Raw genomic sequence first — 25,007 nt, 5'->3', positions numbered from 1 at the left:
GGGCCGAATGGCCTCTTTCTCTGCTGTTCTGTCTGTAATTCGATGTAAGTGGAGCTCAGTCTAATAACTCGAAGCTCAAAATAATCTTCAGAGTTTGCAATCTGTGTGAAATAATATTTTAATGTGTCCGTATGATGGTAACATAGAAGCAGGTGAAGACATTGCTGAGTGGTTGTAGTGGCAGAGAGAGGCGGAGCAGGGCTGAGAAATGGTGATGAGGTGATGGTGGAGGGAGAGTGCGGCCAGGTAATTGCTCAGTCCCAACCTAACTCTGCTGACCTTAATGTCACTTAGTTAACTCCAACTCACATTACCCAGACTCTCCACCCATCCCGTGGACTCTCTGTGCCCGATGTATAGACTATCTTTTTCTCCACCAATACATCTTTCATCATCCATTTCCCTGTTATCGTGCTCATCTCGTTTTCCCCAATTTATATTGTGAGACAGCCCCTGGAACTAAAGCAAGGATATAAAGAGACAACGCGCTTCATCGTGTAATAAACATTAAGGCAAATCCCTCTATGGCCTCACCCTTCCCTATCTCCGCCAACCCTCAGAACCTTCCGTGATCTTTGTGCTCCTTCAATTCTGGCCTCCTGAGAATTCCTGATTTATTTGCTCCATCATTGGCCATTTTGTCAGCTCCCTGGGCCCTAAGTCTGTAATTCCATCTCTAAACCTCTCCATTTCTCTCCCCCCCCCCCCCTTTTATTTTGAAAATATTTTATTGAGGCATTTATAATTTTCACAATTTTAAACATCAAATTTCAACAGAAACAGAAACACAACAATATAACCAACAAACTCCCCCTGGGCTCAAACCACAGCCAACATGGCTGTCACAAACAGTGCCATCTTCCCCAACCACCCCTCTGTTGGTTCTCCTGCCCTTACTCGTCTCTCCCATGCCTCCCCTTCCCCTTCCCCCCTTCCCCACTCTTCCCCCCCCCCCCCCCCCCCCCCCCCCACCCCCTGCTGACAGCTTAATTTTTCTTGAAGAAGTCGATGAATGGCTGCCACCTCCGGGCAAACCCCTACAACGACCCCCTCGAGGTGAATTTAATTTTCTCGAGTCTGAGAAACCTCGTCATGTCGCTAACCCCACACCCCTGACTTTGGGGGTTCCGAGTCCCTCCATCCTAGTGAGATCCGTCTCCGGGCCACCAGGGAGGCAAAGGCCAGGACGTCGGCCTCTCTCGCCCCCTGGGTTCCCGGGTCTTCCGACACACTGAAGATCGCCACCTCTGGACTCGGCACCGCCCTCATTTGTAAAACCTCTGACACGACGACAAACCCCTGCCAGAAACCCCTCAGCCTCGGATACGCCCAAAACATATGGACACAGTTCTCAGGACTCCCCGCACAGCGCCCACACCTATCCTCCTACACCCCTTGAAGAACCTGCTCAGCCGGGCCATGGGCATGTGCGCCCTGTGGACCACCTTAAACTGTATCAGGCTGAGCCTGGTGCACGGCGAGGACGCATTAACTCTCCTCAGGACCTCCTCCCATAACTCGGCCTCCAACACCCCACCCAGCTCCTCTTCCCACTTCCTCTTCACCTCCCCTATCGGGGCTCCCTCCAACTCCATCAGCTCCTTATAGATCTCTGAGACCTCCCCCTCTCCTACTCCTGCTCTCGACACCACCTTATCCTGCAGGCCCCGGTGCAGCAGGTGCGGGAAGGTCAAAACCTGCCTCCGCACAAAATCCCTCGCCTGCGGATACTGGAAACCATTCCCACCTGGCAACTCAAACCTCTCCTCCAGCTCCTCCAAGTAGGGATGCCCTCATCAATAAAAAGATCTCCAAATCTCTTGATCCCCGCCCTCTGTCACCTCCGCAACCCCCCATCCAGCATCCCCCTGGAGCGAACCGGTGATTGCCATGTATTGGTGCCCACACTGATGCCCCTTCCAGTTCCATGTGCTGCCGCCATTGTCCTCACACCATCAGGGCTGCCACTACTACCGGGCGTGTGGCGTACCGAGCTGGCGAGAATGGCAGAGGCGCTGTTAACAGTGCCCCCAAACCAGTGTCCCTATGTCAGGCCGCCTCCACCCACTCCCAAACCGACCCCTCCCCCACTACCCACCTCCTGACCATCGCAATATTCCTCGGTCAGTAGTAATTAATAAAATTCGGAAGAGCCAGCGCCTCCTCACCGCCCCCCCCCCCCCCCCCCCCCCCCGCCCCCACTCCAGCAGCATCTTCCTCACCCGTGGCGTTTTACCAGCCCACACAAACCCCAAGATCTCTGCATTCACCCTTTTAAAAAATCACCTTGGGGATAAAAATTGAAAGGTTCTGGAAAACAAACACAAACCTCAGGGGGACCGTCATTTTAACCGTTTGTATCCGCCCCACCAATGACAACGGGAGCATGTCCCACTCCGGATGTCTCCCCTCATCTGATCTACCGACCAACCCAAATTCAGCCTATGCAGGCTGATGCACTATCAATTACGACGAGACGAGAGTAGAGAGTAATCGAGGCTTTATTACACAGAGATGTGGAGCCTCCTGCAGCAGCTGGCGAAATGGCTGCAGCTCGGTAAGCACACACATCTATACTCCGCCTACTGGGCGGAGCCAGCAGGCAGGGATCTACCCCCATACCTGTAGTACGGGAGCCTTACCGTAATATACGTCGTATGTGATATATACAACAGTGGTGTCTACCACACAGGCGCTCCCACACCCTTGCCACCCAGATGGCCAAATACTGAAAGCTCCCTCCCACCACCTTGAACGGCATCTCCCCCAAGCTCACCTCCTGCCGCCTCACCTGAATTGCAAAGACCTCACTCTTGCCCATATTCAATTTGTATCCCAAAAACCAGCTGAATTCCAGTCATATCCCCATAATCCCTCCAATCCCCCCCAACGGGTCCGATATGTACAAAAGTAGATTGTCCGCGTAAAGGGAGACCCTGTGTCCCCCCCCTCCCCCCTCCCCGCCCCGTACTACCCCCTGCCGGACCCTCGACCCTCGATGATCTTAATGCCATTGCCAACGGCTCTGTAGCCAAGGCAAACAGCAGTGGGGGTAAGTGGGCACCCCTGCCTCGTCCCCCAGCGTAACCTGAAATAATCTAATCTCATCCGGTTCGTCCGCAAACTCTCCACTGGTGCCTGGTACAGCAACTGGACCCAGTCCACAAAGCCCTGCCCAAACCCAAACGCTCCAGGACCTCCCATAAGTATTCCCACTCCACCTGATCAAAGGCCAGCTCCGCGTCCATGGTCACCATCACCTCAACCTCGCGCCCCTCTGGAGGCATCATAATCACATTAAGTAACCTCCTAGTGGGAGCCACCAAATGTGCGACTTACCCCTTCATAGCCGCCACCGGAAGGCCCTCTTTTCTGTCTCTTACCCATCTCTTAATCCTGTCTTTTTTCCTCCTTTATTCTTCTTTCTATCCCTGATTGAACATTGAACTAAATATTCTAACTGGTCTTACCCAGTAACTCAGTAAAGATTCTTCAGTGTGACTCATTCAGGAACCACACTGTTGCTTATTCAGTTAACACGGGTCCCAGTTTCCCTCAGGTTGGGCTGTATTGTTCTGAATTACTAAACACAGTAAGTTGCAATGTGAAAGTTCTCAGAAAGTCTGTCAATACAAATGTCCTGACCAGCGAGCACCAATCATTCACTGCTGCCTGCAGTAGCTGGGCCAATGTTAAAGGAACAATGTCCTACACAGTTCTTTCTGAGCTCTGATGCAGTGAATGGAATAACTGAGGGCGGTTTTCTCATCTCCTCGGAAAACAGGATGAAGATGTGGAGTCGAGGAGCAGGGAGAGCAAATCTGACAGTAAACCACCAAAGTCAAGAGGGTCAAAAGTGGAGTTGGAGAAAGTTGGCAAGTTGGAGAGAGCTTTGGAGGACGTGCGTGAGAACGTTGCTGATAATGGAACCTTAAGGGGCTTGGAGTCAAATAAGGTCACACCTCAGGGACTGGGGAAAGAACAGAAGTCCAGCTTTGAGCGTCCAAAGTCACCAGCTGGCACCATAATTCCTCCCATTGCTCCAAATCCCACCAACCTCATGAGCTCTGGGATTGGGATCTCTGCCCAGCACAGTTTCTGGTGAGTCCAATCGTCCTCTCAAACAAATCGGCAACAATTTTGTTTTATGCCCCATTTGGATGGAGTGGGAAAGAGGAGAAAGTTCTACTCCCAAATGGAGAGCCAATTACCTTCCGTTGGCCAAGGTGGTGTCTGAGCCACGTTGCTTGTGTTGGCTTGGCTCGGTTGGGAGCTCTTTGTCTGGGGCCATTTTCAATTAGTGAGTCAGTGTAGGGTGAGTTCACAGCCTGTTCCTCGCCTCCCCTTGCTTCATTTCCATTGAAGTCAAACCGGAGAGATGGACAGCCTTCTCACGTTGCACAAATTCAGAATAAATCCTCTGGAAATCTGGGCTCTTGGGCAGATATTGATGGGCAGTGTCGGGATTGAGGAAAGGTGTTTTTTTTTCTCCTGATTGATGAGGTGGCAAACCAGGATCTTTCCTTCTCCCTGTGTTTTTCCCATCAGGATTCAGAGTAAGATGAAGAAATGTGTAAATCCGCTGGGAATATTGAAGCAACCTCCCGCATCCAATTTCTTCAGCTTGTATTTGAACATCCAGGTATGTTTGACACAGTCATGCAGAGTAATCACCACGTAATGGGAAAATTTACCCGTGTGCCTGGGAGGCAATTGCAGGAGGTGAACTGTAACTTCCTCCAGCCTCCCTATCTCTGGAACCTCCTCCAGCCTCCACACACCTTCCTATCTCCCCTCCCTATCTCTGTAACTTCTTAAACCCCTACAACCCTCCCTATCTCTGTAACCTCCTCAAATCCACACACCCCTCCCTATCTCTGTAACCTCCTCAAACCCCCACCTCCGTCCCTACCTCTGTAACCTCCTCAAATCCACACACCCCTCCCTATCTCTGTAACCTCCTCAAACCCCCACCTCCGTCCCTACCTCTGTAACCTCCTCAAATCCACACACCCCTCCCTATCTCTGTAACCTCCTCAAACCCACACCTCCGTCCCTATCTCTGTAACCTCCTCAAACCCCCACCTCTGTCCCTATCTCTGTAACCTCCTCAAACCCCCACCTCCGTCCCTATGTAACCTCCTCTAACCCCCACCCTTCCCTATCTCTGTAACCTCCTCAAACCCCCACCCTTCCCAATGTTTGTAACCTCCTCCAGTCTCTACAACCTTCCCTATCTTTGTAACCTGCTCCAGCCTCGACAACCCTCCCTATTTCAGTAACCTCCAGATTCTACAACCTTCGAGATCTCTGAACTCCTCTAACTCTGTTTCTTTGCTTCACCAGCCGCGCCTTCAGCTAAGTGAATCCCAAGCTGTGGAATACCCTCCCTGCTCCTCTCCTCCTCTCTACCTTTCTCACCATCACTTCCTCACAACTTCCCACATTGACCAAGTCTATGATCATCCTCCCCTCTCTTTGTTCAATGTTTGGTCTCAATGGGCACAATTTAACAGCCGTTAAAGGGTTTGAGGAGGTTACAGAGATAGGGAGGGGTGTGTGGATTTGAGGAGGTTACAGAGGTAGGGACGGAGGTGGGGGTTTGAGGAGGGTACAGAGATAGGGAGGGAGGTGGGGGTTTGAGGAGGTTACAGAGATAGGGACGGAGGTGGGGGTTTGAGGAGGTTACAGAGATAGGGACGGAGGTGGGGGTTTGAGGAGGTTACAGAGATAGGGAGGGGTGTGTGGATTTGAGGAGGTTACAGAGATAGGGACGGAGGTGGGGGTTTGAGGAGGTTACAGAGATAGGAAGGGAGGTGGGGGGTTGAGGAGGTTACAGAGATAGGGAGGGAGGTGGGGGTTTGAGGAGGTTACAGAGATAGGGAGGGGTGTGTGGATTTGAGGAGGTTACAGAGATAGGGAGGGAGGTGGGGGTTTGAGGAGGTTACAGAGATAGGGACGGAGGTGAGGGTTTGAGGAGGTTACAGAGATAGGAAGGGAGGTGGGGGTTTGAGGAGGTTACAGAGATAGGGAGGGAGGTGTGGATTTGAGGAGGTTACAGAGGTAGGGACGGAGGTGGGGGTTTGAGGAGGTTACAGAGATAGGGAGGGAGGTGGGGGTTTGAGTAGGTTACAGAGATAGGGAGGGAGGTGGGGGTTTGAAGAGGTTACAGAGATAGGGACGGAGGTGGGGGTTTGAGGAGGTTACAGAGATAGGGACGGAGGTGGGGGTTTGAGGATGTTACAGAGATAGGGAGGGAGGTGGGGGTTTGAGGAGGTTACAGAGATAGGAAGGGAGGTGGGGGGTTGATGAGATTACAGAGGTAGGGAGGGGTGTGTGGATTCGAGGAGGTTACAGAGGTAGGGACGGAGGTGGAGGTTTGAAGAGGTTACAGAGATAGGGACGGAGGTGGGGGTTTGAGGAGGTTACAGAGGTAGGGACGGAGGTGTGGATTTGAGGAGGTTACAGAGGTAGGGTCGGAGGTGGGGGTTTGAGGAGGTTACAGAGATAGGGACGGAGGTGGGGGTTTGAGGAGGTTACAGAGATAGGAAGGGAGGTGGGGGTTTGAAGAGGTTACAGAGGTAGGGACGGAGGTGGGGGTTTGAGGAGGTTACAGAGGTAGGGACGGAGGTGGGGGTTTGAGGAGGTTACAGAGATAGGAAGGGAGGTGGGGGTTTGAGGAGGTTACAGAGATAGGGAGGGAGGTGGGGGTTTGAGTAGGTTACAGAGATAGGAAGGGAGGTGGGGGGTTGATGAGATTACAGAGGTAGGGAGGGGTGTGTGGATTCGAGGAGGTTACAGAGGTAGGGACGGAGGTGGGGGTTTGAGGAGGTTACAGAGATAGGGACGGAGGTGAGGGGTTGATGAGATTACAGAGGTAGGGAGGGGTGTGTGGATTTGAGGAGGTTACAGAGATAGGAAGGGAGGTGGGGGTTTGAGGAGGTTACAGAGATAGGGAAGGGTGGGGGGTTGAGGAGGTTACAAATATAGGGAGGGAGGTGGGGGTTTGAGGAGGTTACAGAGATAGGAAGGGGTGGGGGTTTGAGGAGGTTACAGAGATAGGGAGGGGTGTGGGGTTGAGGAGATTACAGAGATAGGGACGGAGGTGGGGGTTTAAGGAGGTTACAGAGATAGGGAGGGGTGTGTGGATTTGAGGAGGTTACAGAGGTAGGGACGGAGGTGGGGGTTTGAGGAGGGTACAGAGATAGGGAGGGAGGTGGGGGTTTGAGGAGGTTACAGAGATAGGGACGGAGGTGGGGGTTTGAGGAGGTTACAGAGATAGGGACGGAGGTGGGGGTTTGAGGAGGTTACAGAGATAGGGAGGGGTGTGTGGATTTGAGGAGGTTACAGAGATAGGGACGGAGGTGGGGGTTTGAGGAGGTTACAGAGATAGGAAGGGAGGTGGGGGGTTGAGGAGGTTACAGAGATAGGGAGGGAGGTGGGGGTTTGAGGAGGTTACAGAGATAGGGAGGGGTGTGTGGATTTGAGGAGGTTACAGAGATAGGGAGGGAGGTGGGGGTTTGAGGAGGTTACAGAGATAGGGACGGAGGTGAGGGTTTGAGGAGGTTACAGAGATAGGAAGGGAGGTGGGGGTTTGAGGAGGTTACAGAGATAGGGAGGGAGGTGTGGATTTGAGGAGGTTACAGAGGTAGGGACGGAGGTGGGGGTTTGAGGAGGTTACAGAGATAGGGAGGGAGGTGGGGGTTTGAGTAGGTTACAGAGATAGGGAGGGAGGTGGGGGTTTGAAGAGGTTACAGAGATAGGGACGGAGGTGGGGGTTTGAGGAGGTTACAGAGATAGGGACGGAGGTGGGGGTTTGAGGAGGTTACAGAGATAGGGAGGGAGGTGGGGGTTTGAGGAGGTTACAGAGATAGGAAGGGAGGTGGGGGGTTGATGAGATTACAGAGGTAGGGAGGGGTGTGTGGATTCGAGGAGGTTACAGAGGTAGGGACGGAGGTGGAGGTTTGAAGAGGTTACAGAGATAGGGACGGAGGTGGGGGGTTGATGAGATTACAGAGGTAGGGAGGGGTGTGTGGATTCGAGGAGGTTACAGAGATAGGGACGGAGGTGGGGGTTTGAGGAGGTTACAGAGATAGGAAGGGAGGTGGGGGGTTGAGGAGGTTACAGAGATAGGAAGGGGTGGGTGTTTGAGGAGGTTACAGATATAGGGAGGGGTGTGGGGTTGAGGAGATTACAGAGATAGGGACGGAGGTGGGGGTTTAAGGAGGTTACAGAGATAGGGAGGGGTGTGTGGATTTGAGGAGGTTACAGAGGTAGGGACGGAGGTGGGGGTTTGAGGAGGTTACAAAGATAGGGAGGGAGGTGGGGGTTTGAGTAGGTTACAGAGATAGGGAGGGAGATGGGGGTTTGAGTAGGTTACAGAGATAGGGAGGGAGGTGGGGGTTTGAGTAGGTTACAGAGATAGGGAGGGAGGTGGGGGTTTGAGGAGGTTACAGAGATGGGGACGGAGGTGGGGGTTTGAGGAGGTTATAGAGATAGGGAGGGAGGTGGGAGTTTGAGTAGGTTACAGAGATCGGGACGGAGGTGGGGGTTTGAGTAGATTACAGAGATAGGGAAGGGTGGGGGTTTGAGGAAGTTACAGAGATAGGGAGGGGTGTTGTGGGTTTGAGGCGGTTACAGAGATCGGGACGGAGGTGGGGGTTTGAGTAGGTTACAGAGATAGGGAGGGGTGTTGTGGGTTTGAGGAGGTTACAGAGATAGGGAGGGAGGTGGGGGTTTGAGTAGGTTACAGAGATAGGGAGGGAGGTGGGGGTTTGAGGAGGTTACAGAGATCGGGAGGGAGGTGGGGGTTTGAGGAGGTTACAGAGATAGGGACAGAGTTGGGGGGTTGAGGAGGTTACAGAGATAGGGAGGGAGGTGGGGGTTTGAGGAGGTTACAGAAATAGGGAGGGAGGTGGGGGTTTGAGGAGGTTACAGAGATAGGGAGGGAGGTGGGGGTTTTAGGAGGTTACAGAGATAGGGAGGGAGGTGGGGGTTTGAGGAGGTTACAGTGATAGGGAGGGAGGTGGGGGTTTGAGTAGGTTACAGAGATAGGGAGGGAGGTGGGGGTTTGAGGAGGTTACAGAGATAGGGAAGGGTGGGGGCTTGAGGAGGTTACAGAGATAGGGAGGGAAGTGGGGGTTTGAGGAGGTTACAGAGATAGGGAGGGGTGGGGGTTTGAGGAGGTTACAGAGATAGGGAGGGGTGTTGTGTGTTTGGGGCGGTTACATAGATAGGGAGGGAGGTGGGGGTTTGAGTAGATTACAGAGATAGGGAGGGGTGTTGTGGGTTTGAGGCGGTTACAGAGATAGGGAAGGAAGTGGGGGTTTGAGGAGGTTACAGAGGTAGGGACGGAGGTGAGGGTTTGAGGAGGGTACAGAGATAGGGACGGAGGTGTGTGGATTTGAGGAGGTTACAGAGATCGGGAAGGGTGGGGGTTTGAGGAGGGTACAGAGATAGGGAGGGAGGTGGGGGTTTGAGGAGGTTACAGAGATAGGGACGGAGGTGGGGGTTTGAGGAGGTTACAGAGATAGGAAGGGAGGTGGGGGTTTGAGGAGGTTACAGAGATAGGGACGGAGGTGGGGGTTTGAGGAGGTTACAGAGATAGGGAGGGGTGTGTGGATTTGAGGAGGTTACAGAGATAGGGAAGGAGGTGGGGGTTTGAGGAGGTTACAGAGATAGGAAGGGAGGTGGGGGGTTGAGGAGGTTACAGAGATAGGGAGGGAGGTGGGGGTTTGAGGAGGTTACAGAGATAGGGAGGGGTGTGTGGATTTGAGGAGGTTACAGAGATAGGGAGGGAGGTGGGGGTTTGAGGAGGTTACAGAGATAGGGACGGAGGTGGGGGTTTGAGGAGGTTACAGAGATAGGAAGGGAGGTGGGGGTTTGAGGAGGTTACAGAGATAGGGAGGGAGGTGTGGATTTGAGGAGGTTACAGAGGTAGGGACGGAGGTGGGGGTTTGAGGAGGTTACAGAGAAAGGGAGGGAGGTGGGGGTTTGAGTAGGTTACAGAGATAGGGAGGGAGGTGGGGGTTTGAGGAGGTTACAGAGATAGGGACGGAGGTGGGGGTTTGAGGAGGTTACAGAGATAGGGACGGAGGTGGGGGTTTGAGGAGGTTACAGAGATAGGGACGGAGGTGGGGGTTTGAGGATGTTACAGAGATAGGGAGTGAGGTGGGGGTTTGAGGAGGGTACAGAGATAGGGAGGGAGGTGGGGGTTTGAGGAGGTTACAGAGATAGGGACGGAGGTGGGGGTTTGAGGAGGTTACAGAGATAGGGACGGAGGTGGGGGTTTGAGGAGGTTACAGAGATAGGGACGGAGGTGGGGGTTTGAGGAGGTTACAGAGATAGGGAGGGAGGTGGGGGTTTGAGGAGGGTACAGAGATAGGGAGGGGTGTGTGGATTTGAGGAGGTTACAGAGATAGGGACGGAGGTGGGGGTTTGAGGGAGGGGTGTTGGGTTTGGTCCTCTGTACTTCACAGAGGAATCCACCAAACACTGCGACTTGTCCAAACCAGAATCTTTTATTGTGTCTCGTGTAACAAAATAGCAAACTGTTATCGCGCACGTTATCATGGCACCTGCTTATTACTCCCCTGGGATCTGCACCTAGCTCCGACCATTCCCTTGTATGTCTTATTACCCTCTCAATCTTCTTCTGAAGATGCCCGAATGTGTTTCTCCTTATATGGGAGTCATTGGTCACATGATATTGGTCTGGATTCTGCCTGGTGTGTCTATACCGCCACCTGCTGGTTGCCGTTAAACTTTATACATTTTTTATATTTGGCTAATAATGTGAAGGAGTTTTACTAAAGTGTCCATAAACATGCTGTGCCTGACAAGTGTCCGTTTCCTTTGCACAGATCTCATTGAGCCTCCCTCACGGGATCACCTCTCTGATCATTCCAGCTGTTGCCAGCCTCTTGGAAGACAGGTTTATGCGCTGGCCTCTTGTTTCTCTTGCTCTTCGCTCTGTGCCTTTGGAAGGCCTGTACCCATGACTACCATCCTTGTGTTACAATTCGCTTTGTCTTTGGCTTCCTTGCCTGATGCTGTTTGCGACTTGCAACTGTTTCCGTTGGTGGTTTGTTGGTGGGATGAGCTCTCCCTGTCTTCTCCTCTTTTTGCTCTTAACATTGAGAACATGGTGATGGAGTTTGCTGTGTCTCTTGCTTTTGTTTGTTTTTCGTAGCAGCCTCTGGCGTGGTGCTGGTTGTTGCTGTGCCTGAGAGGTCTGCAGGTGTTTAGGCATCGCGCCATCTTGGGTGGTATGATGGGTGGGACCTGGGTGTCCTTGTGCACCAGTCGCTGAAGGTAAGCATGCAGGTGCAGCAGGCGGTAAAGAAGGCTAATGGTTTGTTGGCCTTCATTGCGAGAGGTGTCGAGTATAGAAGCAGGGATGTGTTGCTGCAATTGTACAGGGCCTTGGTGAGGCCACACCTGGAGTATTGTGGGCAGTTTTGATCTCCTTCTCTGAGGAAGGATGTTCTTGCTCTCGAGGGAGTGCAGCGAAGGTTTCCCAGACTGATTCCAGGGATGGCGGGACTGTCATATGAGGAGAGATTGACTAGGTTGGGATTGTTCTCGCTGGAGTTCAGAAGAATGAGGGGGGATCTCATAGAGACTTATAAAATTCTAACAGGACTAGACAGGGTAGATGCAGGGGAGACGTTACCAATGATGAGTGTGTCCAGAACCAGGGGTCACAGCCTGAGGATTCAGGGTAAACCATTTCGGACAGAGATAAGGAGACATTTCTTCACACAGAGAATGGTGAGCCTGTGGAATTCATCACCACAGGAAGTAGTTGATGCTATAACTTTGAATCTATTCAAGAGGCGGCTGGATATAGCACTTGGAGAGAATGGGATCAAAGGCTATGGGGAGAAAGCAGGATTAGGCTATTGAGTTGGATAATCAGCCATGATCGTGATGAATGGCAGAGCAGGCTCGAAGGGCTAAAAGGCCTCCTCGTGCTCTTCTACGTATCTATGATGACGTCCACTTCTGCGGCCTCACCGACATGTTGGATTATCTTAGTTTCTGGAGCCTCAGTGAAGGGTGGAACTGGGGGTGCAGGTCACACCGCTCTAGGCCTGTTGGAACATCGCTGACTTGCTCTACAACACTCGAGGTGACGATGCTTGCTGGCTGAGCTGAAACCAGCACTGGGTCATCAAACTCACAAATATGCGAGTGGTCTGTGGAGCTGCATAATGAAATTGTCATTGGCTCTTCCTCAGGGTTAATCTCAGACTACTGCAATCTCCACGTCACTGTCATCAGCATTGTCATCTATGTCCTTCTATTCATCATCGGTGTCATCGATGGCTTGGGAGTAAATGACAGGGGCCGGTTCAAAGACCTGGAACGGATCACCACGCACCTCCGAGGCCAGGTTTTTCAAAATCGGGCGACTTCTTCTGTCTCTGGCTCAGTAAATGGCTGATTTTCCACTGTATCAGCAGCTTCAATTTCTACATGCGCCATCTCCAAACTCCTGCTCCCCACAGAGTCCAGCGCGGTCAGTGCGTCCCCCGTGACCACCTCGTCATTGCTTGCAGACCACCGGAGCCGTGCCTCTGGAGCCTCATCTGTGCTGCTGGAGAAGAGACGCACACGAGTAGCTCATAGTGTTCATCATCCACCTCACCTTCCATGTCATCACCTCCTGCATCATCGCCGCCAACTTCAAGCAGATATTCATAGTCATCGTCATCAGATTCAGCATCGTCTGCAATGATTTCACCTGAAAAATATACCATCGCATACAGAATTATTTGTTCACAAATAAGTTTGGCCGCCGAAGCTTGGCTTAAACCTCCACCCCGTTGGACCTCAGTGAGACTGAAGAAATTGAAGAACGATTCATTTGATACAGCTCTTGTTGCTGTTCTTGGAGTTCTCCGACCCTGTACTTTGGCTTCATTCGAATTGTTCTTATTGTTACATTTTTGCCCTCCCTCCAGCCGATTGTTCAGCCGATGACTTGTGGTTCAGCAAAGAACGACCTCAGCGGCCGTGAGTCCGACTGAAACATTTTAGTGATCACCTCGTTGGTGAAATACTCATTAGGCCCGAATGTAAACTCCAGAGTGAAGCTCCTCGGCTCCCCGTGCTCTGTCCATTTAACACTCACACCTCGCAGATACTTTAATACGGGTTCATCGTGATCCCGTATCAGCCATTGAGCCTGTGCACATTCTTCAAGACTGTTAACCAGAACTGCAGAATGATCACTGGCAGTTCCGTCCCCTTGTCTGATTTGTTGTTCTCCACTAAGATTTCTCCTGAATCCTCGTACACCATGCATATTGTAATGTTTTGCAGTGATTCACAATGCTCGGGTGACCAGCCATCTTCTAGGACACATGGTTGCTCGACTAGATTCAGAGATTCACATGATTTTATCCCAAGTACTTAGTCCACATCATGTCTACAATGTGAAAGAGTATTGTGTGCTTCGTGCCTGCCACTGAGAGCACTAGTTTGCAAACACCAAAGGTCTCCATAGTTCTTGTTCCAAAGTCTATCATCAGCCCTGGCCAATCAGCGAAGTCCTGCTGCACGTTTAGCTTTTGCAAAGCTAATCCACTCACGGGGTTGGCTGTCGTTTTAGGGTCAAAGTCACATCTAATGATTCAGTATCGATTTTAATACGGACAGAGGTTTTCGGAGCGTTCTTATTATCTTCAGTCTTTCTTAAGTTTTTGTTTTCATCTTTGTTGACTCTTCTGGTTCCTCGCTGCGATGAGATCAATGAAAAACTGTTCTTCCGTGTTTATCTCACCAACTGCGTGCACCGCTCGTGCACAGTCCATGGTAGAATGTGCACAGCCTCACCTGGAACAAACTTTTCCCAAAGGCCGGGGATCGCCGTGGGGCATGTCGAGTGCCACACTTTTGGCACAAGATGGTGGCAGCGACTCCTGTCGGCCGCTTAAAATGGCCGCCCGCACTGAGACCACATTTCTCCATGACGTGCATCACAGCACTAATGGCTTCTTCTTCCGAGTTGGCGCCAATATTCTTTGAGCAGAGTGCGCCTATTCTTTATGCAGCAATCTCGCTCGCCTGGCAAATCTTCACCGCCTTTTCCAGCACCAAATCTTCCTCCCGCAATAATATCTCCCGAAGTTTATCATCACCGACACCAAAGACGATTTGGTCGCGGATTAGCGAAGAAAAATGAAATGAAAATCGCTTTATTGTCACGAGTAGGCTTCAAATGAAGTTACTGTGAAAAGCCCCTAGTCGCCACATTCCGGCGCCTGTCCGGGGAGGCCGGTACAGGAATTGAACTCGCGCTCCTGGCCTGTCTGGGTCTGCTTTCAAAGCCAGCGATTCAGCCCTCTGCTAAACCAGATTGCTGAAGTTGCCTGAGCCTTCAACCTCAAAGCCGTGACAAAACTGTCAAATGATTCGCCAGGTGTCCGGGTTCGCTTACGGAACATATAGTGCGCCAATGTTTCATTCTTCTTCGGGGAACAATGCTTATCAAAGTGCCTCATCCCTTCATCAAATTTCTTGTGATCCTCTTCATTATCAAACACAAACGAGTTCTACAGTCCGAGGGCTTGTGCACTGTTACTGAGAGCAGCAACGCGATTCGCCTTTCATCCAGCTGGGTCTGTGGGCAGAGGGCCGAAACATAAAGTTGGAACTGCTGTTTGAGCAGCCGCTAGTTTTCACCAACGTTACCGGACATCTGAAGCTGGTGGGGGGGGGGGGGGGGGGGGCCCTCAGTCCGTCCATCTCGACCTTTCGCATTTTCTTACACATTGTGTTGCCTCAGGCTGCGGTTCACCAGGCCGGCCTTCAAGCCGAAAGCCTAACGTTGTCACTGCCGTCACTATCTTTAAATCTTCAGCACTCGTGGTACCGTGTTGTGTTTGGCCCTTTGTAACTTACGAAGGAATCCACCAAACACTGCGACTTGTCCAAACCAGAATCTTTATCGAGTCTCGTGTGGTTAGATAGCAATCTGATACAGAGAACGTTATCATGGAGTCTGCTTATTACTCCTCTGGAATCTGCACCGAGCACTGATCATTCAGCCGTATGTCTGATTACCCTCTCAATCGTCTTCTGAAGATGGCCGGACGTGTCTCTCCTTATATGGGAGTCATGTGACCTTGGTCTTGAGACCGCATGCTGTGTGTGCACCACCACCTGCTGATTGGAGGTCGCACATCATCCATCTATGATATAGCCCGTAGGCATATCACCACACACACGAGAGTGGCCCAAATCGGAATCGCGCCAGGCGGCGAGCGGTTTGCGATCTAATCGGCCTGCTCCAGTTGGCGGGGTCCCAATCCGGCCTTGATGTGGCACAAAGCTAATTAAGGCCAATTAAGGGCAATCTACAGCTCGTTAGCGAGATGGACGCCTGATCCACTGGCCTCCTGTGATCTAACCGGCTCTGCAGTTAGAGGTCAGGCAGGCGCCAAGCAGGGACTCCACACAAACGTGGACCAGTCGTCCCGGCACCTGGGTGGCCTCCCGGGCCATTGGAGGCCCTTGGGTGGTCAGGGATAGGGCAGAGAGGCACCATGGTTTCCCATGTCACTGCCCAGGTGCCTGGGTACACTGCCAGCTGGCAGGAGCACTGCCAGAATGCCAGGGTGACCAGGTCTCACTGCTAAGGGTCAGGGCCCGAGCCCATGAAAGGAAGGTTGCGGGGTTTGTGAAGGGTGGGGGGTGGGTGAAGGGCGGGTATGAAGGATCCACCAGAAGGTTTAGAAGTGGAAGGGTGGGGGGTTCTGGAAAGGTGGGGGGTTCTGGAAGGGAGCGTGGAAAGGCCCTCAGCGACCCATAGTGGAGGGGTGTGGGATAGTGTCCATGTGTGTGGGGGCGGGGGGGGGGGAGTGACATTGCCCATGGGGGGGGGGGAGGGGGGTGTGAGGGACCCACAATCTCACTTAGAGATGGGGGCACCCTTTCAAAATGTCGGGCCCCGAGTTCAGCTCCCCAGTGCTGAAAGTAATTCTAAGTGTGGCCTAAGCCAGTGAGAAACTCCCCAGGACCCAAAAATGTGACTAAATGTCATTGAATAGCGTTGGGGAACTCACCGGGGAGAAATTCTCAGCCAAACCCGCCTGGAGTGGCACTCAGAAACATTTCCGTTTATCGTGCCCAATGTCTTGTTGATAACGCTGCTTCGAAATGCCTTGGGATGAGTGATTCCGTGCCCTGGGATGTGATTCCGTGCCTTGGGATGAGTGATTCCGTGCCTTGGGATGAGTGAATCCGTGCCTTGGGATGAGTGAATCCGTGCCTTGGGATGAGTGAATCCGTGCCCTGGGATGAGTGATTCCGTGCCTTGGGATGAGTGATTCCGTGCCTTGGGATGAGTGATTCCGTGCCCTGGGATGAGTGATTCCGTGCCCTGGGATGAGTGATTCCGTGCCTTGGGATGAGTGATTCCGTGCCCTGGGATGAGTGATTCCGTGCCCTGGGATGAGTGATTCCGTGCCTTGGGATGAGTGATTCCGTGCCTTGGGATGAGTGATTCCGTGCCCTGGGATGAGTGATTCCGTGCCCTGGGATGTGATCCGTGCCTTGGGATGTGATTCCGTGCCTTGGGATGAGTGATTCCGTGCCTGGGATGAGTGATTCCGTGCCTTGGGATGTGACTCCGTGCCTTGGGATGTGATTCCGTGCCCTGGGATGAGTGATTCCGTGCCTTGGGATGAGTGATTCCGTGCCTTGGGATGTGATTCCGTGCCCTGGGATGAGTGATTCCGTGCCTTGGGATGAGTGATTCCCTGCCCTGGGATGAGTGATTCCGTGCCTTGGGATGTGATTCCGTGCCCTGGGGTGAGTGATTCCGTGCCTTGGGATGTGATTCCGTGCCTTGGGATGAGTGATTCCGTGCCCTGGGATGAGTGATTCCGTGCCTTGGGATGTGATTCCGTGCCTTGGGATGTGATTCCGTGCCCTGGGATGAGTGATTCCGCCGTGCCCTGGGATGAGTGATTCCGTGCCTTGGGATGTGATTCCGTGCCTTGGGATGTGATTCCGTGCCTTGGGATGTGATTCCGTGCCTTGGGATGAGTGATTCCGTGCCTTGGGATGTGATTCCGTGCCTTGGGATGTGATTCCGTGCCCTGGGATGAGTGATTCCGTGCCTTGGGATGAGTGATTCCGTGGAGGAAGCTTGTTGCCCTCTGTAAGCAGCTTCCCTGGTTATTGCCAACACCGTTAAACAAATTTACCGAGGGTCCTTCCTGTTGTTCACGCTCCATTCTGGGGTCAATAATTCATAAAATCTGTGTGTCCAGATAGACAGAGTTACAGTAACTCACAGCTGTGTCTTATGGCCCAGGGGGTAGTCCCTGCTTCTGAGCCTCAGATCCGGCTCCGAGTCCCCCCTCGGACCTGATGCCTTCCTAACGCGGTCAAACAGGGCGACTGTCAACGTGGACATCCTTCCAAACACCCCTCCTGCAGGTGGTGAGGGTGGAGGTCTGGGAGGACCATGTGGTAGCTACAGGACAATAACCTCACCACGTTAGAAGACTCCATGTTCAGGTTCTTGCCATGGGGATGAACCCTGGGGCAAATGTGCTGAGGGACTGCCAGAGAGGGAGAACACACGGCTGCCACCCCTCCACCTGACCAAGTTATAATATGAACTCTGCTGCCACTTGCTGGCAAGATCCAGTAGTGCAGTGCCATAAACAAAATCCCTGCCGTTGAGCAAGAGAATGGTGAATGTGGAATGCAGTTGAGGCCAAAACATTGCATAATTTCAAGAAGGAATTAGATCTAGCTATTGGGGTGAAAGGGGTTAAGGGATATGGAGGGAGGCGGGATCAGGGTATTGAACTTGATGATCAGCCATGATCATAATGAATGGCAGAGCAGGTTCGAAGGGCTGAATGGCCTCCTCCTGAGCCATTTAAGGAGATATTAGGACAGGTGGCCAAATGCTTGTTCAAGAGGTAGTGTTAAGGAGCATCCTAGAGGAGGAGGGGGGGGGGGGGCAAAGAGGCTGAGAGAGGAAATTCCACAGCTGAGGTCTCAGGTTTTCAACCCAATGGTGGGGTGATTAAAATCAGGTCAGAATTGGAAAAATGCGGAGATCTCGGAGGGTTGGGGAGTCGGAGGGCTGGAGGAGGTTTTAAAAACATTATTGAACATGATGTGTGCGTTGCTGGTTTGAGGAATATTTGTAAAGTTCATCCTGAAATGGCCCTTGAGGAGGTGGTGGTGAGCTGCTGTGGGTCACAGCGAGGGGGAGGAGTGGGGCCATGGAAGGATTTGAACACGAGGGTGAGAATGTTACATGTGAGGCCTTTCCGGACAATAACTTTGTGTGTGATGAAAATGTTTTGAGCAGGTGTTTACATTGTGGATTCTCAAAGTGTGTACACATCAAGGGTCCCCCATTGTGTATACCCTGTCTTACTGCACAGGATTCAACAGCATTCCCTGTCCCCCATTCTGTATACCCTGTCTTACTGCACAGGATTCAACAGCATTCCCTGTCCCCCATTCTGTATACCCTGTCTTACTGCACAGGATTCAACAGCATTCCCTGTCCCCCATTCTGTATACCCTGTCTTACTGCACAGGATTCAACAGCATTCCCTGTCCCCCATTCTGTATACCCTGTCTTACTGCACAGGATTCAACAGCATTCCCTGAATCATTTGTCAAAAAAAAACTCAGATGCTGTTGAGTTTTTAAAGCTATTTGTGTTGTGAATGGAAGAATATCTCGAAAGTAATGGGCGGGATTCTCCCTTCTGGGGACTAAGTGTCACACCCACCGGAAAATGGGCAGGAATCACTCGGAACTTTTTCCTAAAAGGTCCGGGGTGTTCTCCGTCTTCAAGGGGGCTGGCAGGGCCCCGGCGTGCATCCCGCAGCTTCAGCTGCTGGCAGGGCCCCGGCGTGCACCCCTTCAGCTGCTGGCAGGGCCCCGGCGTGCACCCCGCAGCTTCAGCTGCTGGCAGGGCCCCGGCGTGCACCCCGCAGCTTCAGCTGCTGGCAGGGCCCCGGCGTGCACCCCGCAGCTTCAGCTGCTGGCAGGGCCCCGGCGTGCACCCCGCAGCTTCAGCTGCTGGCAGGGCCCCGGCGTGCACCCCGCAGCTTCAGCTGCTGCCAGGGCCCCGGCGTGCACCCCTTCAGCTGCTGGCAGGGCCCCTGCAGTTACTCCCACATGGCCGCGCATGTGCACTGCGGCCGCCTGCGGGTCTGTGCATGCGCGCGGCGGCTGCCTTTGTGGCGGCCCCCGCGCAACATGGCGGAACCCTACAGGGGCCTGACGCGGAAGAACATAGGCCCCCCAGCGAATGAGCGCGCCCACCGGTAGCCCCCGATCGCGGGACTGGCCACCGTGGAAGACCCCCCCCCAGAGTCGGATCCCCCGCCCCCTCCACTAGGACGGCCCCGCAGCCAGAACGCCGAGGCTCCTCCGAGTGGGACCCCATGTGAACCATGCCGGTGGGACTCAGCGGAACTTGGCGGGCACACGGCCCGTCGAGAGCGAAGAATCACCGCGGGGGCCGTTAAGGCGCTGCGTCGCCCGCGCGCGCCTGGCAGGTCCGCGGAGGATCACAGAAGCGTTGTCGCGCCGGATTTCCGGCGTGAACCGCTATGCTCCGCCCCCGTGCTGGCCGTGATTCTGGCGAGGAGGGTCGGAGAATCCGGCCATTGTCTTTTTTTGCAAATGCAGTGTCTTATCCAGCCAGCAGGTGGCGCCTAAACTCCAAATTATTGCGAATGAAGCAACTGTGCGGACATCATCGAATCGGAGAGTCCGACAGAAGGAGGCCATTCACCCATCATACCTGTGCTGCCTCTTTCTCAGAATCTTTCAATTAGTCCCACCCACTCCTCGCTTTCCCCCAAAGACCTGCAGCTTTTTCTCAATTCATTAAGCCCCTTAAGTGTCCAATTATTGTGAATAGTTCAGCTGGTTTAGCTCAGTGGGCTGGACAGCTGGATTGTGATGCAGAACGAGGCAGCAGCGTGGGTTCAATTCCCCGTACAGACTGAGGTTATTCATGAAGGCCCCGTCTTCTCAATCTCGCCCCTCGCCTGAGGTGTGGTGACCCTCAGGTTAAACCCCCACCAGTCAGCTCCCCCCCCCCTCAGAGGGCAAAGCAGCCAATGGTCATCTGGGACTGCAGCCACGTTACACTATTGGCTAATTCCCACCTAGCTGTAATGTTTCGATTGGCCGGAGGAGTTCGGGGACAGGGTGGGGGAATCCTAGCAGATCATCCGGCGGGAGCATCCGGGGGGGGGGGGGGGGGGATGGGATGTGAGGGCCACAGCACCCCCCCCCCCCCCCCCCCCCACCCCCCCGGCTCCGAGGTCTACCTGCACTGCCCCCGAACACTCCCGTCCTGCCAGGTCTGGCCCAGCCCCTCTTCCCCCAGTCCCGCTCTGTGAGACCCCGCAAAGCCCCCCACCCCGCGTACCCCCTACCACGTACTCCCCCGCATAACCCCCTCCCCCGCATACCCCTCCCCCCCCGCATAACCCCCCCCCCCCCCCCGTGTACAGCCCCCCGCGTACCCTTCCCCCAGCATACCCCGCCCCTCCGCATAAACCCCCCCCCCCCCCCCCCGCCCAGCTGGCAACAATGGCCGCCTCTCCCGGAGCTGCCGGCCAACCCTGAGTGAGAGACAGGTCACCCCTCCGGAGAGCCGGCATGGAGAATACCTCCATCCTCAAACCCCTCCACCCTCAAACCCCTCCACCCTCAAACCCCTCCATCCCCAAACAACTCCATCCTCCAAACCCCTCCACCCTCAAACACCTCCACCCTCAAACACCTCCATCCTCAAACCCCTCCACCCTCAAACCCCTCCACCTCAAACCCCTCCACCCTCAAACCCCTCCACCCTCAAACCCCTCCACCCTCAAACCCCTCCACCCTCAAACCCCTCCATCCTCAAACCCCTCCACCCTCAAACCCCTCCACCCTCAAACACCTCCACCCTCAAACACCTCCACCCTCAAACCCCTCCACCCTCAAACCCCTCCACCCTCAAACACCTCCATCCTCAAACACCTCCATCCTCAAACACCTCCACCCTCAAACACCTCCACCCTTAAACACCTCCATCCTCAAACACCTCCATCCTCAAACACCTCCATCCTCAAACACCTCCATCCTCCAAACCCCTCCACCCTCAAACCCCTCCACCCTCAAACCCCTCCACCCTCCAAACCCCTCCACCCTCAAACCCCTCCATCCTCAAACACCTCCACCCTCAAACCCCTCCACCCTCAAACCCCTCCACCCTCAAACACCTCCACCCTCCAAACCCCTCCACCCTCAAACACCTCCATCCTCAAACACCTCCACCTTCAAACCCCTCCACCTTCAAACCCCTCTACCTTCAAACACCTCCACCCTCAAACACCTCCACCCTCAAACACCTCCATCCTCAAACACCTCCACCCTCCAAACCCCTCCACCCTCAAACCCCTCCATCCTCAAACACCTCCACCTTCAAACCCCTCCACCTTCAAACCCCTCTACCTTCAAACACCTCCACCCTCAAAACCTCTGCACCCTCAAAACCCCTCCACCCTCAAACCCCTCCACCCTCAAAACCTCTGCACCCTCAAAACCCCTCCACCCTCAAACCCCTTCACCCTCAAAACCCCTCCACCCTCAAAACTTCTGCACCCTCAAACACCTCCTCAAACGCCTCCACCCTCAAACCCCTCCATCCTCAAACCCCTCCACCCTCAAAACCTCTGCACCCTCAAAACCCCTCCACCCTCAAAACCCCTCCACCCTCAGAACTTCTGCACCCTCAAACACCGCCTCAAACTTCTCCACCCTCAAACCCCTCCATCCTCAAACCCCTCCACCCTCAAAACCTCTCCATCCCAAAACCCATCCAGTCTCAAACCTCTCCACCCTCAAACCTCTCCACCCTCAAACCCCTCCACCCTCAAAACCCCTCCCCTCCACCCTCAAAACCCCTCCCCTCCACCCTCAAAACCTCTCCCCTCCATCCTCAAAACCCCTCCACCCTTAAAACCCCTCCATCCTCTGCTTCCAAATCCCCTCCACCCTCAAAACCCCTCCACCCTCAAAACCCCTCCATCCTCTGCTTCCAAATCCCCTCCACCCTCAAAACCCCTCCACCCTCAAAACCCCTCTATCCTCAAACCTTTTTTCCCTTCAAAACGCTCCACACTCTAAACCCCTCCACACTCAAAACCTACCAACCTCAAAACCCCTCCATACTCGAACCCCGTCCACACTTGAAACCTCTCGCACTCAAATCCTCATGACCCTCAAAATATCCAACCCTCAAAACCTGCCACCCTCAAAACCCCTCCATCCTCAAAACCCCTCCATCCTCAAAACCCCTCCACCTTTAAAACCCCTCCACCCTCAGAACCCTCCCGCATTCAAAACCTCACCACTCTCAAAACCTCACCACCCTCAAAATGTTGCCTGCCTCAAGACCCCGCTACTCTCAAAATCCCACCACCCTCCAATTCCCACCATTGTATCAAAACAGTCTCACCCCCCTCTGGGTCTAGAATCAATTATCTTCAATATGTGTTTTTCCCACTGTTTCTGTAAGTGGAGACAGGTTGTCCTTATTTACTCGATTGAAACTCTTCATAACTTGCAACACCCTGATTAAATCCCTCCGTAACCACTGCTCAAAGGAGAACAATCCTAGCTTCTCCAATCTCTCCACGAAGCTGATGTCCCTCACCCCCTGGTACTGTTCTGGTAAATCTCTGCAATTTTGCTCAGCCTGGACATCCTTCCTAACAACACCCTGCAGAACATTCCTCCCAAACTTTCCTCTTTTTAACACATGTGCCGGGTGTGGTGATATGCACAGACACATTCATGAATATAGTCATCTATTAATATATATAGTTAGCTATACGACCTCTCACCAGCCGGTGGCGATAGAGATCCACCACGTGGCTCCACAGATCCGGCAGTTGGTAGTAAGCCATAGTTGAGGACAGTCGCATTAGAAGTAGCTCCAGGAGAATTCACTTATTTGTTACCATTTGTATTATAGTTCGTAAGTTATCTTTCCACGTGTTCATTTTTTTCTTTTAAATTTAGAGTACCCAATTTTTTTTTTAAAGGGGCAATTTAGCGTGGCCAATCCACCTACCCTGCACATCTTTGGGTTGTGGGGGTGAGACCCACGCAAACACGGGGAGAAAGTGCAAACTCCACATGGACAGTGACCCAGAGCCGCGATCGAACCCGGGTCCTCAGCGCCATGAGGCAGCAGAGCTAACCACTGCGCCACCATGCTGCCCTATGTGTTCATTTGTCGATAAACTATAGTACTAGCCCGATGTCATCACCACAGCTACAACACAGAACATACCACCGGGCACTGCGTTAATGCTGATATCAGTTGGCTGTAGTTTACTTTTCAGCAGTTACTCCACATTCTGGGAAATCAGTGAGTGATATGTTTGCTGTTTGTTTAAATCACAATAAATACAAGTCTGCTCTTCATTTTAACAGCATCAAACTGACAAAGCTGAACGTTGCGTCCATCCAGAGAGAACGGCAATCACAAACAAAAAGAAATGGGAGACCTTTAAATCTGAGAAGGAAGATATACATCTCCCAGAACTACACAGCTGGAATCATTTCCCAGGGGTCAAAGCGACAGAAGGTAGAGACCAGAACCAGCAGTGGATCGACTGCAACTCACCCTCAATCTCTGTCCTATAATCTTACTCTCTGTCATACCAGGAACTCCACAGAATTTCCCTCACAGAAACAGACCATTTGGCCCAACAGGAAGGTGCTGGTGTTTGTGGCTCACCCCCTTCCCTACATTGCAACCGAGAACTTTCTACCTCTTTACTCAGCTTCCCCTGACCTGTCTCTACACTATTCACATTGACCACTCCCCGTGGGAGGGAGTCCCACATTCTCCCCACTCCCCATGGGAGCAAGTCCCACATTCTCCCCACTCCCCGTGGGAGCGAGTCCCACATTCTCCCCACTCCCTGTGGGAGCGAGTCCCACATTCTCCCCACTCCCCGTGGGAGCAAGTCCCACATTCTCCCCACTCCCCGTGGGAGCGAGTCCCACATTCTCCCCACTCCCTGTGGGAGCGAGTCCCACATTCTCCCCACTCCCTGTGGGAGTGAGTCCCACATTCTCCCCACTCCCTGTGGGAGCGAGTCCCACATTCTCCCCACTCCCTGTGGAAGGGAGTCCCGCATTCTCCCCACTCCCTGTGGGAGGGAGTCCCACATTCTCCCCACTCCCTGTGGGATCGAGTCCCACATTCTCCCCACTCCCTGTGGGAGGGAGTCCCACATTCTCCCCACTCCCCGTGGGAGCGAGTCCCACATTCTCCCCACTCCCTGTGGGAGCGAGTCCCACATTCTCCCCACTCCCTGTGGGAGTGAGTCCCACATTCTCCCCACTCACTGTGGGAGCGAGTTCCACATTCTCCCCACTCCCTGTGAGAGGGAGTTCCACATTCTCTCCACTCCCTGTGAGAGGGAGTTCCACATTCTCCCCACTCCTTGTGGGAGCGAGTCCCACATTCTCCCCACTCCTTGTGGGAGCGAGTCCCACATTCTCCCCACTCCCTGTGGGAGCGAGTCCCACATTCTCCCCACTCCCTGTGGGAGCGAGTCCCACATTCCCCCACTCCCTGTGGGAGCGAGTCCCACATTCTCCCCACTCCCCAGGGGAGCGAGTCCCACATTGTCCCCACTCCCTGTGGGAACGAGTTCCACATTCTCCCCACTCTCTGTGGGAGCGAGTCCCACATTCTCCCCACTCCCTGTGGGAGCGAGTCCCACATTCTCCCCACGCTCTGGGTAAAGTGGTTTCTCCTCAATTCCCCACTGAATTTATTAGTCTCTGTCTTGTTTTTATGTCCCAGATTTCTGGTCTCCCCCACAGAGCAGGAAACAGCCAGAACAACAGCCAGAACAAACCCTTTCATAATTGTAAACCCCTGAACAGCTCGCAGTCCTGTTTCTCAACAGAGGAGAAGCCCATCCTGT

General features: G+C 53.4%; 1 protein-coding gene across 1 annotated transcript in view; it reads left to right on the top strand.

The window, feature by feature from the left end:
- LOC119963552 (cyclin-dependent kinase-like 2) overlaps positions 1 to 25,007 on the top strand; it is an 89,478-nt gene that overhangs the window by 54,848 nt on the left and 9,623 nt on the right. Inside the window, exons 9-11 of the mRNA XM_038792851.1 lie at positions 3,785 to 4,101; positions 4,549 to 4,642; positions 23,497 to 23,650. Of these exons, the coding sequence (XP_038648779.1) occupies positions 3,785 to 4,101; positions 4,549 to 4,642; positions 23,497 to 23,650 (565 nt within the window). The remainder of the gene's footprint in view (positions 1 to 3,784; positions 4,102 to 4,548; positions 4,643 to 23,496; positions 23,651 to 25,007) is intronic.

The sequence above is a fragment of the Scyliorhinus canicula genome, chromosome 3 (genome assembly GCF_902713615.1).
Source record: "Scyliorhinus canicula chromosome 3, sScyCan1.1, whole genome shotgun sequence".
Taxonomy (NCBI): domain Eukaryota; kingdom Metazoa; phylum Chordata; class Chondrichthyes; order Carcharhiniformes; family Scyliorhinidae; genus Scyliorhinus; species Scyliorhinus canicula.
This window is presented reverse-complemented; position numbering and strand designations above follow the sequence as displayed.